General features: G+C 37.5%; 2 protein-coding genes across 2 annotated transcripts in view; one reads left to right on the top strand and one right to left on the bottom strand.

Moving 5' to 3' along the window:
* Positions 1-1,131: 1,131 nt before the first annotated feature.
* Positions 1,132-11,677, bottom strand: LOC306841662 (fibrinogen C domain-containing protein 1-like). The gene is made up of 9 exons (XM_079371609.1): positions 11,550-11,677; positions 8,123-8,201; positions 5,650-5,765; positions 5,117-5,486; positions 4,686-4,818; positions 4,002-4,138; positions 3,789-3,885; positions 2,192-2,371; positions 1,132-2,113 (listed from the first exon to the last, which is right to left on the bottom strand). Exons 2-9 carry the CDS (start codon positions 8,198-8,200, stop codon positions 1,851-1,853), a joined length of 1,374 nt encoding a protein of 457 aa, XP_079227735.1. The 5' UTR covers position 8,201; positions 11,550-11,677; the 3' UTR covers positions 1,132-1,850.
* LOC306841651 (regulator of G-protein signaling 3-like) overlaps positions 5,390-13,238 on the top strand; it is a 33,220-nt gene continuing 25,371 nt past the window's right edge. Inside the window, exon 1 of the mRNA XM_079371598.1 lies at positions 5,390-5,460. The gene's annotated coding sequence lies outside the window, so the exon portion shown is untranslated. The remainder of the gene's footprint in view (positions 5,461-13,238) is intronic.

Genomic DNA, 13,238 nt, shown 5'->3' with positions numbered 1-13,238 from the left:
GTGCTCAAAAATGAGAATGCATCCAACAATCTTATTTGTACATGTCTTTTTCCAAAAGAGCGATATGGTGAAAGGAACCATGGTGTTATCTTAATATTCCCTTCAGCATATTTAAGGATGCTTGAGGAATTGCCGTAAAACTGCTACATTTAGTTTTTTTGTAAATTCAAAACAATGTTGAACTTCTCCTTAAAATCATAGTATTTGAGAAAATTTCCTCCTGAAAATAATATATTTAAAATGGACCAAATCCCTCAGTCTAATATCAAGATTACATGTTAATGTTCTTCTTTTCCCACTCTTACAGTTGATCTGTTGCCAATTTATGAAACCCAAACAATCTCAAAAGTTTGCCTCCTTACCCTTGGTCAAAGAGCTTCTCTGTAACTTAAACAATCATTGAAAAATGACAGAAAACCTAAGTAGACATTGTCTGTTAGCACCACTGATTTTATTTTTTTCAGTAATGATTTTAAAATATAACTATATATTTTTATATCAAATTAAGCATGCAAATCCTAAGCCAACATTAAATGTATTGATTATTGGTCTCTGAAAATCAATTTCTGACCCTACACCCTTCTAGAGCCCTGTTCAAAGATGCATTTAATTTACCTTTTACTTGAAGTGGAACTCTACAACCTTTAGTCAGATTCAGTGAACAACTCTCCCTCTGAAGTGACCAAATTGTCTGTGCTGATTTATATAGCCTGAGAGAGGGAAACAAAGAAATAAACAGGATTCCAGTCGATCAGCAAAGGGAGCATGCTTGCTTTGCTGCCTACTTTTCCTGACATGCACCTACAAGAAAAATGTCTGCGCCATGCTTCTTCTCCTTTTAACTTATAGGTTACGGTACCTGTTGCTAAAAACTCCTGATAACACCTTATATTTTTTATGATTTTTTCCCCATTACTTTAGACAATTACTATTATTATTACAATTTGAATTAAATTAAGCTGTGTATTTCTTGAAGGAACATATGTTGGTTTTCAAACAAAACACTCTCCGTAACCATATAGGCCGCACCTGAATAAACTTCACAAGCAGTGAAGCAGTGTATTCATGTCAGTAATTATAAATCTTAAATATGATCAGACATTTACAACAACAGATGGAGAAGAGACGGGGAAATAATCCAGACACTCTTTAATGAACCATCACTCTATTTTCACATGAACTCTGACATCATTAGTACAGTATAATAAGTTATTAATCCCAACAACTGACAGTAAATAATGATTAACAACACTGGTGACATCAATTGGCTACCAAAATTGGGCAATGGATTTTTTCAAAGTTTTGGACATCCTCTCCCTTTTGCACACATTCAATCACACATCTAAGTTTTTTTGAGGCAACTGTTATATGTACAGTTGGGAATAACAGGGACACCTCAGCGTACAATGTTGTCAAATAGTTCATAGTTAGTTAGTTGAAAACTGTCATTCTCAGTAGAAAATGAATGGTTTAAGACTATAGGCTGAAATGGTCTTTTACAGAAAGGAAACATGATTGGTATTTGATCTAAGAATACAATGAAATTCATTTTTTGTGTACAGGCGCATAGTTAAACTATGGATGTGTTCTAAAAAAAGGCATTTTTCATTACATTTCGTCTTTAAGATAAAAAGAACCATTCACATTTAATAAAACATACACAAGCAGCTGTTATTTCCTGAAGTTGCTGCAGAGAATTGTTCATGGGACGAAGGTCATAGGTCAATGGTTTGAGGGCAGGAGAAAAGGTCTAGGAATTCAGTTTGGGTCAGGTTTTGGGGAAAGCTCTACAGTAGGGTCAGGGTTAGGGTTTAAAAGCAGGAGAGAAGGTCAGGTGTAGGACCTGATGATCAAGAGTCAGATTTAGTATTAGGTCGTATCTTCATTTCAGTAAACCTGAGCGAATACTGCCATCCTGTCCAGCTGGACCACTCCACACCATCAGCATAGGAGGCATGGCCTCCACTTAGGTACTGCCCATTCAGGTTGGAGGTGTGGCAGTTACGGTACCACCATGCCCCCTGGTAGTACGCTGCACAGTTGTTTTCTGACTGGTCCTGGTCTCGATCTTTGGTTGTGAATTGCATACCAGAGTGCTTAAGAAGGGAGTCACCTAGAGGACAGAAACTTGCCTGTTATTACTGTGAAATGGAGAATTACAGCAGTACACTAGTTGTTTTGTTCATTTTACCTGCTGTCCCTGAGTACTGGTCCACAATTAGTGGATATCCATCCTCTTCAGGGTTCACAGAATCTCGACCAACAGAAAAGTCACCGTATTGTGCAAACGCTGTGGCATTATCAAAATCTGCCATGTCGATGCGTAACTCATAACCGCCTGACCTGGTGAGAGAATACATCCTCTGGAGACCTGAGGGACAGACAGATAAGAGACAGAAAGCATTGTTCTCTTGAGTTACTTAGAAAAGCATTTTTTTTTATCCAGAGTGCATGGCAAACAACTCCATTAACCTTAAGGTCCACCTCTCAACACCAGGGAAACATTACTTCCTGTACTCGCAAAACGTTGTCATAAATCTTGACAATACTGTAGGAGTTGTCTAAAAAAAAAAAGGTGAAAAAGGAATTGCATGGTAACTCAACTCAAGAGATAAGATACTAGATGATACACATAGATTATGTCTTAAACTTATATATAAATACCGTAAATTCCGGACTATAAGCCGCTACTTTTTTCTCACACTTCGAGCACTGCGGCTTCTACTCCGGTGCGGCTAATGCATGGATTTTTTATGGGGGACAATGAGCTTGTGCCGCAAAAACATTTGACTTCGTCACGTCGGATCTTAATATCAGTCATTTTGCGCTTCATGCACGCACCCTCATCATGGAAAACACACGGAGAAATACATATGATGCAGCTTTCAAGTTAAAGGCGATCGACCTGGCTGTCAAAGAAGCTAACAGAGCTGCTGCACGTTAAGATGACACTGACAGCGACAACAGAGACTGAGGAAGTGAGTAATGAAGTCATTCTGAGGCAGTGAATGGATGGACTTTTTCTTGTGAAATATATTACGGTCATCTTTTTCATCAGCCGTGTTACAGACACCGTCGGCTAGGCTTCGTGTTGTAACGGTTCATGTTGTAAAGTCAGTAGTTGATAATGTGTTCATAATTCCGATTATGTGGAGAGTCAGTGAATGCACCAGCGAGAACGTGTTGAGTGGCTGTATGAGAGAATGCTGGGAGAGAGAGTTGGATTGTTACGGCAAGTTATGTGTTGCTCTCTGCTGTAAACGGCGTGGTCACGGCCGACAGTGATCGGGTTATTAAGTTATTATTTGAACGCTCTCGTCGTCCTTTAACGTCCGTACGGACGCTACAGTATTTGCGGATGTTACCGGTAGCCTACGTCTGTGTAAATAGCTCTTGTTATAGCGTGGACACCTGCGGCTTATAATCAAGTGCGGCTTATATATGTACAAATACATTTATTTACTTATTTTTAGCCGGTGCGGCTTATATCCAGGTGCGCTCAATAGTACGGAATTTACGGTACTTAAATACCAAATATATATTATGTTATGCTGAAGAAGATCTCAAACAAATAATTGAGACTAAAAATGTATTTGAATGTTCATTGAGGTAATAAAGTACATTTAAAAAATACATACAATACAATAAATGGACCCAGAGGCTACATCCACTTCCTTTAAACAACCCCCCAAAAACAGTCTGTATCCTGTGGAGGGTGCTGAAAACACTGTTTTGCTTTTAGAAACTGTGTAGCTGTGCATGTGAGTGTGTCCATTTGTGTGACAGACCTAGCCAGTGCTCTCCTGTAGTCTTTCCAAAACCATCTCTGTAGGCCTCCCAACCACGAAAAAAATTTACAGAGCCGTCCTCTCTCCTCTGGATAACCTGGAGACACACAGCACATCATTTTTATCAGCTCTTAACACTCTGAAGTAAATGTAACAACAAGGACCTGCTGCAGTGTGTATTTGTCTGCATGTATATGTTTGTGTGTCACATACTGTCCAGCCTCCTCCATCAGTGGTCATATCACAGTAAACCATGAAGCCGTCAGGGTCATGAGTTGGAAATACTGAATAAACTCCATCCTGAGTGTTGCCGGAAGCCAAGACATCACTACAGTCCCTGGGTCTGACAGCTGAGGGCAAGACATATTCAGGCAGACACATGGAGAGAGGGAGTGCGACATGTTCAAGAAATGCTGATAAAGATAACTGTCAATAAAAATACCTGAATGTGTTGTTACTGCATGTGTATAGATGAACCCCATGTCTGTTTCCTTGTTTGATACCTTTATGGGTTGTTGTGTCTGTGTGTTACATTGTGTCACCTTTGTGTTTTACTGCTGTTACCATGTTTCCCCTACGTTTGTGAAAGTATATGTGACCTATTTGTGAGTGCATGTGTTTCCTGAGCTTGTAGCCATTATTTGTTACTGTCTGTGTTACTGTGTTTGTTGGTAAGTGTGTTTCATCTTTTTGTTCCAGTTTGTGTGTACTTGTGGGAGTGACTACACGTTTCCAGTTTTGCTATCTCTTTGACTATTTGTCACATCAATGTGTGACACCTGTGTATATGTTTCAGACTAGCTATTGTTGTTCATTGTGTGTGTGTGTGTGTGTGTGTGTGTGTGTGTGTGTGTGTGTGCACGCGCTACTGTTTGTGTTTGTTAGTGAGTGTGTTACCTTTGTACTTGTTGTCCCTCTGCAGGTCACTGTTGAGTTTCCTCAGACTCTCAGTCTCCCTCTGCAGACTGAGCAGAGAATCACTAAAACCTGCAGCAAACTTCAACACCCCTGAGTTGCTGTCGGACAACACCTGTACAGGTAAGAGAAGGGAAATGTACATTTTAGATTCATTGACCTTTATTTAATTTATTGATGTAATTCAGTGTTTTTTAAATTAAATTAAATTTTCATTTGTGCTGATTTTTTCTCTTCATTTGATTATTGTTTATTATTATTATTTAATTATCTCATTATTTAATTGTTTCGTTTTTATTTCTACTATTTTATTTCATATAATTGCATATCTTTATGATATGCTCCTGCAGGTTTACATAAAAAACATTTAATTTAATTAAATACCGTGTATAACAAAAAGAACCCTGCCTAACCTGTATAATACGGCTCTGTTCGCTCTGTAATCCATCCAAACGTTGATCCAGAACACCTTGACCTTTTTTCAGTGAATCAGCTTCTAGCTTCAGGTTGTGGGTGTGACCTGACAGAACCTTCAGCTCTTCAGACAGCTTCTGGGCCAATCCAATGTTTGGCCAGTCTTCTGCGTTGTGATTGGACAGTGCTCGCAGCAAAGAGCTCTGCAGTGCTTCCCAACGCAAGAAGTTGGCACTGTAGTCGGGACAGTTTGGGTCCAGAAAGATGCTAATTGGCTCTCCGTCTGTAGCACGGGAGACAGTCACCAAGGCGCCAGAGTCTTTGGAATTGGTGGAGATCACAGGTGAGGAGGAGGCTCCGTCACTTTTACTACAATAATAGGGATGGACAGACATTTAGAGAGACAGTTTTGGTCAGGCAGACAAAAAAGATAAACGAAACAGACACTGTCAGTGTCAACAGCTAGACAGCTATATGCAGAGAAGATGGTAAAAGAGCCAGCCAGACAGGCTGACAAGAAAGGTGTATATACCTGCTGATGAAAGGCAGAGGATACTGGTTCACATATAAGATGGTGACTGTGGTTGTGACAAGAGCTGCTATCATCACCAATACACCAATGGACCATGACAGGAGGTTGCAGCATGTCTAGAAATACACACACACACACACACACACACACAGCAATTAACAATGATTTCTACTTGATTTTGTGTTGTTATCCAGTGCAATGTCTAAACTAATTGTATCCCTCTTTTGAAGGAGTGGAATGCAGTAACAACATCAATGTTGCACAAACCTTAAACAGGCTGGGCGTCTTGTTTTGGAATGAAATCTTAAAACATAAGCATTACTTGAAGCCTATGGCTCGGACCTAGAATTTGTTTTAAGCTTCTCCTTTTTCTTCTTAATTTCTCCACAATGTATAAATCAAGACCAGATTTTACTGTTTTATTTGTAATCTCAAATGATCCCCCAGCATCTGCTGGTATTTATGCAGAGACACAGATAAGTACAGTCAACATTTATTATCAATTAACCTCTTTTTAGCTGCTCCTTTGTTAAGTGTCTTGACCAACATAAACACTAACATACTGACAGACAAGCTTCAGTGTGTATAATTGGCTTATACTTTTGGCATTATATCTGTAGCCTATGAAATGTATGTAATTTCACTCAGAGTAAACCATTTAAAGTAAATGAAATTAATTTATTCTTACAGATATACGTTTTACCAAATAAGAATTTAAGCACTTCTTGACAAGAGTGAATGAAGAGGAAATGTTAAGAGGAAATATGAACCCATTTTTATCCAAAGTTTAAAATTAAAATCATACTTGGTACACACTAGTTTATACATACTGCATTTGCATTATGAGCCAGTGTGTAAGCAGCATGTCACTGTTTAAATTATATCCAGTGTAATCTTCCAGAATGCATCATATTTATCAACTCGTCATATGTTTATATCTTAATCTGTTCAGTAATCAAGAAGTATACTGTAGCAAAGACCAAAGTACAGAAGACAAGTATCCTCATGAAACTTCTTGAATAGAAAGAAACTATGATATTTAACCTGAAGTGATGAAGTTCATTTATTTACATGTTATTTAAATGATTGGCATTATTCTTATTATTCATTGGCATGGGCTAAAGAGGGTCACTGCAGCCTGTCTCAAGCCTGATAAAGGGTGGGGTGATGGGTAAGGATTGTGGGGTAACATCCCCCCTGCAGGGAAAATCACGTCTCTGTGTGTTTAATCTGTAGATCCTCTGTGATGTCAGTGAAGGCGACAGATGCTGCAGATTAGAGACACTTTGATCTGACAGTTTAACTCCAGATTAACACGAATTAACTCTCTGTAGGTCTGTCAGTCTGTGGGTCTATCGGTCTTTTGATGGTTCAATCTGAACACAAATTTGAACAGAATCTTCAGAAAATCTGACGCTGATGCCATGAACATGTTTCAGAAGAAGACATAAAACTGTTTAAGAGCTCAAATCAGTGCTCAAACAATGAAAAAATATTTTAAGAAAACACGATGTAATGACATAAGTGCTGGTTTCAAGCATTAATTTGTGAAAGGTTAAAGTGTTCTCATCCCAGATTTGACAGTGGGGGGTGACGGTAAAGCATGGTCGGCTTCCTCAGCCCCATTTCATTTAGCTGATCACACAGCAGGGTGTCATCGCAGCTCAGAGGACCGGTGGTAGCATGATGTCTGCTGATAATCCATACAGTACCAAATTCAGTTATTAGGGTGCGGACAGGATGATCGGCTGGTGGGTAGATGATCGGAGATGGTGGGTTGATGGTGCAACAGTGGGAAGTTGAAGGGATGCCGATAATTGGAAGGAAATGATTGGTTGATGTGATAAGTTAACTGTTGGACAGTTGGTGAGGCATATAAGAGAGTGATCAGTTGATGTCTATGGGTTTATGGTTGGTGGTGGTAGGGCTGGTCGATATGGACCAAAACTCAAATCTCGATATTTTTTCGCTGGATGGCGATGCTCAATATATATCAATATATCTTTTATTAACAGTCAGTTCCACAAGTTCAACATGTACATGAAAATAAACTACCTGTTTGTGATTTTAACATTACGTAATCATAAAATAAACATTGTTTTATTATCGATTTGTTTTTTGAGTTGCTCAGAGAGAGAGAGAGAGAGAGAGAGAGAGAGAAGGCAGGAGCAGGGTGAAGAGGGAGCGATAGTGAGATGATACAGAAGACATGTATGACGTTAATTTAATGCAGCATAAACTACATCAATGTTAACAATACTGTCTTATCCTATATCTTGTTAATATATCGATATATCTTAAAAACTCTATATATTTCCCAGCCCTGGAGTTGCTGGTTAAGATGACAGAGATACTAAATGCATAATGGGAGATGATAGTGAGGAAGTGATGATAAAGGGATCGTGGGAACTGAAGGTTGGGATTGGTATCTGGTCAAACTGGTGAACAACAGCTTGCATGGCATGTACTGTACCTTGTGTTTGGTTAGCCGCTTGCTGTCTAGCTCTGAGCTGCTGTTGTTCATGATAGTCCATGTGTCGTTAAGCATCATCCTGAAATGCAGAAAGTACCCATCATTCCATTGATGCTGCAAATAATTGTAGAAGTCACCAAAGGTGTTTTATTTGATGACATTTTGAGGTTTCAAGATGTGAACCCTCTGTACACCTCCTTATAGAGAAAATATATTCTAAACAACTTATTCTGTATTTGTTTTCATTTGTAGCTTTTTATTACCTACCAATCATCTGCATCCTATTATTGACTGTATGGACCAGTTGTCAACCAATAGTCAAGGGCCATACAAATGGGACTCACAACTTCTGAAGAACCATCAATACTTTCATTAGAATTGATGTATTAAAACTGTCCAATAGATCTCTAAAACCTTTTTGTCTAAATTTAGAATATTCTTGTCGACCCTCAAAACCAGAATTACCCATTCTAGGTCTACTTGGGACGGTTCGGGATGTCAATGAAATTACCTCTCAAACCTCAATAAGACAGAGCAGAAACTTCCTTACTAACATTTCTACAAGAATCTCCACAAACCCTTCTGAGATGTTTAAATCCTACTTTAAGAGGCTTTGTATTTTTGGATTTGTTAATCTTCAAAGAAATGTCTTCTTAAAAAACTTACATGCTCTGTTACATTTTTAAGCATCTGCATGACCATCTTTAAAAACTCCACAGACTTTTTTTCAGAGCCTTAATTCCTTCTTATGGCCAACAATACTGTCTCAAGCCACTCCATAGGAAGTTATTTCCAAGTGGCCAACATTAATTCACAACCATCTGGAAAACCTGCTGTTGGGGCAGCAAAGCTTTCTAAGAGTTACTCCTAGTGACAAAATCTTAAGAACATTCTTGACTAAGAATTACCCCTCAATTACAAGCAGATGATCTAAGATAATAGTGAGAAGGACTTTTAGGACTTTTTTTGAGCTGGGGAGAAAAGGGAGAAATGCACTGAGGAAAAAATATTCTTATTGAAACATAGCTGATATAATTGTCAGCATGTGAAGAAGCCACTGTACAAGTGGGGATGTGTCTTCAAACATATTGAAGGCTTGTGAGAGCCCGAAATGTAACGACCCCAAATGTAACAAGGACCCGAAATGTTCTAAAACAATTTTTTTAACAAAACCCAAAACTTTCTGCCCAAAATGTAACAACGTGTTACATTATTAGGAGAAAAATATGTTGCCTTCTCCATATAATTACTAATTACATTATTATTACATTGGCTCAGCATTTTGTTAAATTTTTCATAACATAGTTGTTACATTTCAGGCTCTAACAAAGCTATCTGCTTTTAAATATGGTTTATAAGTTATACTACACAAATGTTCATTTTACAAAATAGTGTTCAGAATAACACAATGTCTTAATTGATTCTATGATTAGGTTTATCGATTTCAGTGACAGATTTTATGAGGATGGGGTTGAACTAGGAACTAGATCAACCACACCTCCAGACAAGATGTAAGTTTCTGTTATTTCTTTACTTGAAGTTACTCTGAGACAGTTCCTGCATCACTCCTAAACTAGGACTCCTTGTGAGAAATGTTCAAGCGAAGGTGGGAGCTCTCTGAGAGGAATCTCTGAGTGTTTGTGGATAAAGGCCCTTTGTTTAAGACTTACCATTTAGCATAGTACCTGTGGGTTTTTAATTCTACAAATTTTCTCCAATTTTGAACCTGGCTTTGTTTCTGTAGTTTCTTATGCTGGACAGCTACTGTACAATAATGTGCTCATTTTAAGGTTATGTTCCAGATAAAACCAAGCACAAATGTAGGCCCCATCTGCTGACCAATACATTCTTTTAATTCCAAAGCTTTGGAGCATCTTAGTCGAGTGGTCAGGCGAGCTAAACACTTTCCTGAAATGTACTTTAGTACAAGCATAATTATAGAGATTTTTTATAAAATATTTTTAACTATTAACCGCTTTCATCGTTTCAATGTTCATGTGATACTTAACCAGTAACTCTCATCATAAACACCATAAGAATGCATCAAAGAAACATATTCATTTAATGTAACCCACATGTAATAGTCAGATACCTGTGCCCTATGGCTCAAACTGTGTAAGCCTTAACTTACACAATTTCTGTGTTAGTTTTTTGCCAGCTGTCCTGCCCACATTTGGCAGCTATAGCTGTGTTGCTTTTAGCCTGGATTTGTAAAATATGCCTCTCTCATTGGCCAGTAGACCTCTCGATGTTTGTGTTGGTTGTTATGCTGAAAACACAGATGTGTGTGTGAACATACTCAGGGAGAGAGAAACCCCAAATTCATTTGTGGACTGGATAGTCAGTGAAGGGTAGCTGCTAATTATAATTTTATGTTCAGGGTATTGACACCAAACTATATCAAGGCCTTTAGTATTAAAGGCTTGTTGGCGAGGACTTGTAGTTAAAGACTTGCTAATGACTTTTTAATTCTTCGTGTTGACTTGTGAGGTAAAGCTGAACAGCTGGTCAGGAAGTGTTTAACGTCTATGTCTGTCAAATTCACTTTAGTCTGACTGATCGTCACTCAGGGTGTCTTTTAAAGCTTTGCTGCCACACATGCATGTAAATCTTAAAAACTAAAACCCTTGTTTTTATCTCTACTATAAACATCAACATAAATAATATGGTTGATTCTGTGTAGGAATCAGATTGGATCCTTTCACCTAGACTTTAGTTTTTCACCGCAGTAACAGGTTTAGAGTTCAAACACAAGATCAGAGATCAGCATGAGGATCACAGATCAAATCTTCTGACCTATGGATATTTGTTTTTCTCTCATTACAAACTAAGATAATACCAAGAGTCAAAATGTAAACAAATACGGAAGATCTCTTCAATTAGATGTTTTGTTTTTAAATGTATAATCAGTTTACCATCAATAAAACAGTTAAGGTGAAAACCTTCATCTGTAGACTGACAGAATGAATGTTTTAATTTGGCAACAACAGGGCTATTTAGAAGGTTACAGTCCCATTGAAGTGTTTAAACCCTTCAAACACTTCAAGATATGTTTGCTGTTTTAAAAAGAAACTCTAACCAATAAATAAATGAATGACCTTTTTCGCATTTAAAATTTACCAAAAAAAAGCTAAATAAGGTATGTTTTTGTATATCCTATTTATAATATTACTCTTGCACAATGTAGTATATAACAGTATGGTTTAAACATATTTACCGGTGCAGTATAACATTTTTGTTTGTTTCTAAGGTTGAAATATTCAAAACCTCTGTTAGTTAGTGTAAAGTCTTTTGCTTTTAGATTTAAATTCTGATTCAGATGAAACACAAACATAAAAAGATGTCTTAAATTCAGCTGCCACCAGTTGAAACTATATTTAGTTGCTGATGAAAAGCTATATCTATATGTTTACTAAAATGTACTCACGTTGATGTATTTAGGCTCCGACAATGATGAAAAAGTCCAAAAAAAGGCTTTTCAGTCTACAGACACATTTTCTCCTGAGATGTCATATAAACACAGACAGATCACACAGAGAGAGAGAGACCATCTGCTGGGCCCCAGGGAGAGAGAGAGAGGATTGGGGTGAGGACACTGATGGAGAGAGAGAGAGAGAGAGAGAGAGACTCGTGGTGCTGTGATAATCTGATCAGTTAACTGCAGATTTACTGCAGTCTGTCACACTAAACAAACAAGATTTCTGATAACAACCTAACAACACATTAACAATTTAACAACAGCCAACTTTTAAATTTAAACAAAGCATTCACAACTAAAACTACATGTCCAAGAACAGAAATAGAGAAACAAACATACTCAGGTCTATTCCTGCTTATATCATGGTACATGATAGACAGTAAAAACAAGAAGTCAAGACGTCATCTTAATTCCATTATGTCAATATTTTTAGTTGATTTTACGAGTTGATGTCATTTTAATAATCTGGGAAATACTTTTGGATTTACTGCCTCAAATGTGCCACAAATCCTGTTGCACAACGCTTCGTGGTAACATAACATGGGAGTTAGAGTAATACAACATTTTTAGATTAAATTCGGCCCAGATGTCAAATTTCCTTTGAACATAGGAACTATTTTAGAAAAGGTTTTACAGTTGTGTTCAGAACTCTAAAAAGAAAAAGATTTTAATTTTTTAATTAAGTTTATTTTGTTGTAGTTTCAAAGTAGTGCTGCATTTGGAGATATCTGTAAATATCTTCTTATCGAAGATCATAATCTTCTCTGAGCTTCTAAAAATGACCTTTTTTAAAGTTCCCCTTTATACGTGAAGCACTATGAGGTGCATGTTAAGGTGCTATATAAATAGTTGAGTTTAGTTAAGTAAACCCTAAACCAACCAACAATTCATTTTCAAACAAAAAACTAAAAATGTATAGGCCTAAGTCTCTTTTTAGTCAGTGTTACTAACATATGGTTTTGTGTGTGGAAACACAGGGATGTAAAATTAACATTTTTTTGACTGCAGTTTGGTTTGTTGCTGTGGAAACACCCCCCGCCTCTCTCTGTTAATGACAAACATATGCTTGAGACTAAAAGAAACATCACCGTCACAGTGAACCGAGCACAGTTTTTCACAGTAAAAGCATGGGGTTGAATCCAGCCGTGGTTCAGATCAGAAAGCTTGCATGGTTGTATTGACTTGACTTTGACTTCACTTGACTTCACTTTTTTTAGACTGATCCTTTCTCGAAGTGTGTGGTTTCATCATTCATCACTGACATGTGAACTGTAGTTTGGGTTCTCTTTGTAATTATTAAAACAGGTTTGAAATCCTATTCTTGAAAAAAAAATCCTTTCAATCTGCTTTAAAGCTTTTAATCACATAATTTAATCTCTCTGTGGTATAGCATTCCAGACAAGAGGTTGTCAAAGTGATGAAAACATTTACATCACAGTCTCTTAAGAACGGTTATGTGACACAGAAAAGCGTAAAGAGAGGTTGAACTTGTGCTATTTTTTGTCACTCGAAGGCTGTTATTCAAAAAATAAAAAAGTAAGGCTTTAATATTGAAAGGGCAAACAGGAAACGGCCTTGCTTGTTGGCTTTAACTTGACCAGATGTAAATCTGCTCCTGGTTTGAATTTTTCCTCCAGA

The sequence above is a fragment of the Symphodus melops genome, assembly GCF_947650265.1.
Source record: "Symphodus melops genome assembly, chromosome: 1".
NCBI classification, from domain to species: domain Eukaryota; kingdom Metazoa; phylum Chordata; class Actinopteri; order Labriformes; family Labridae; genus Symphodus; species Symphodus melops.
The sequence above is the reverse complement of the archived record's forward strand: the minus strand, read 5'-3'. Positions and strand labels throughout refer to the sequence as shown.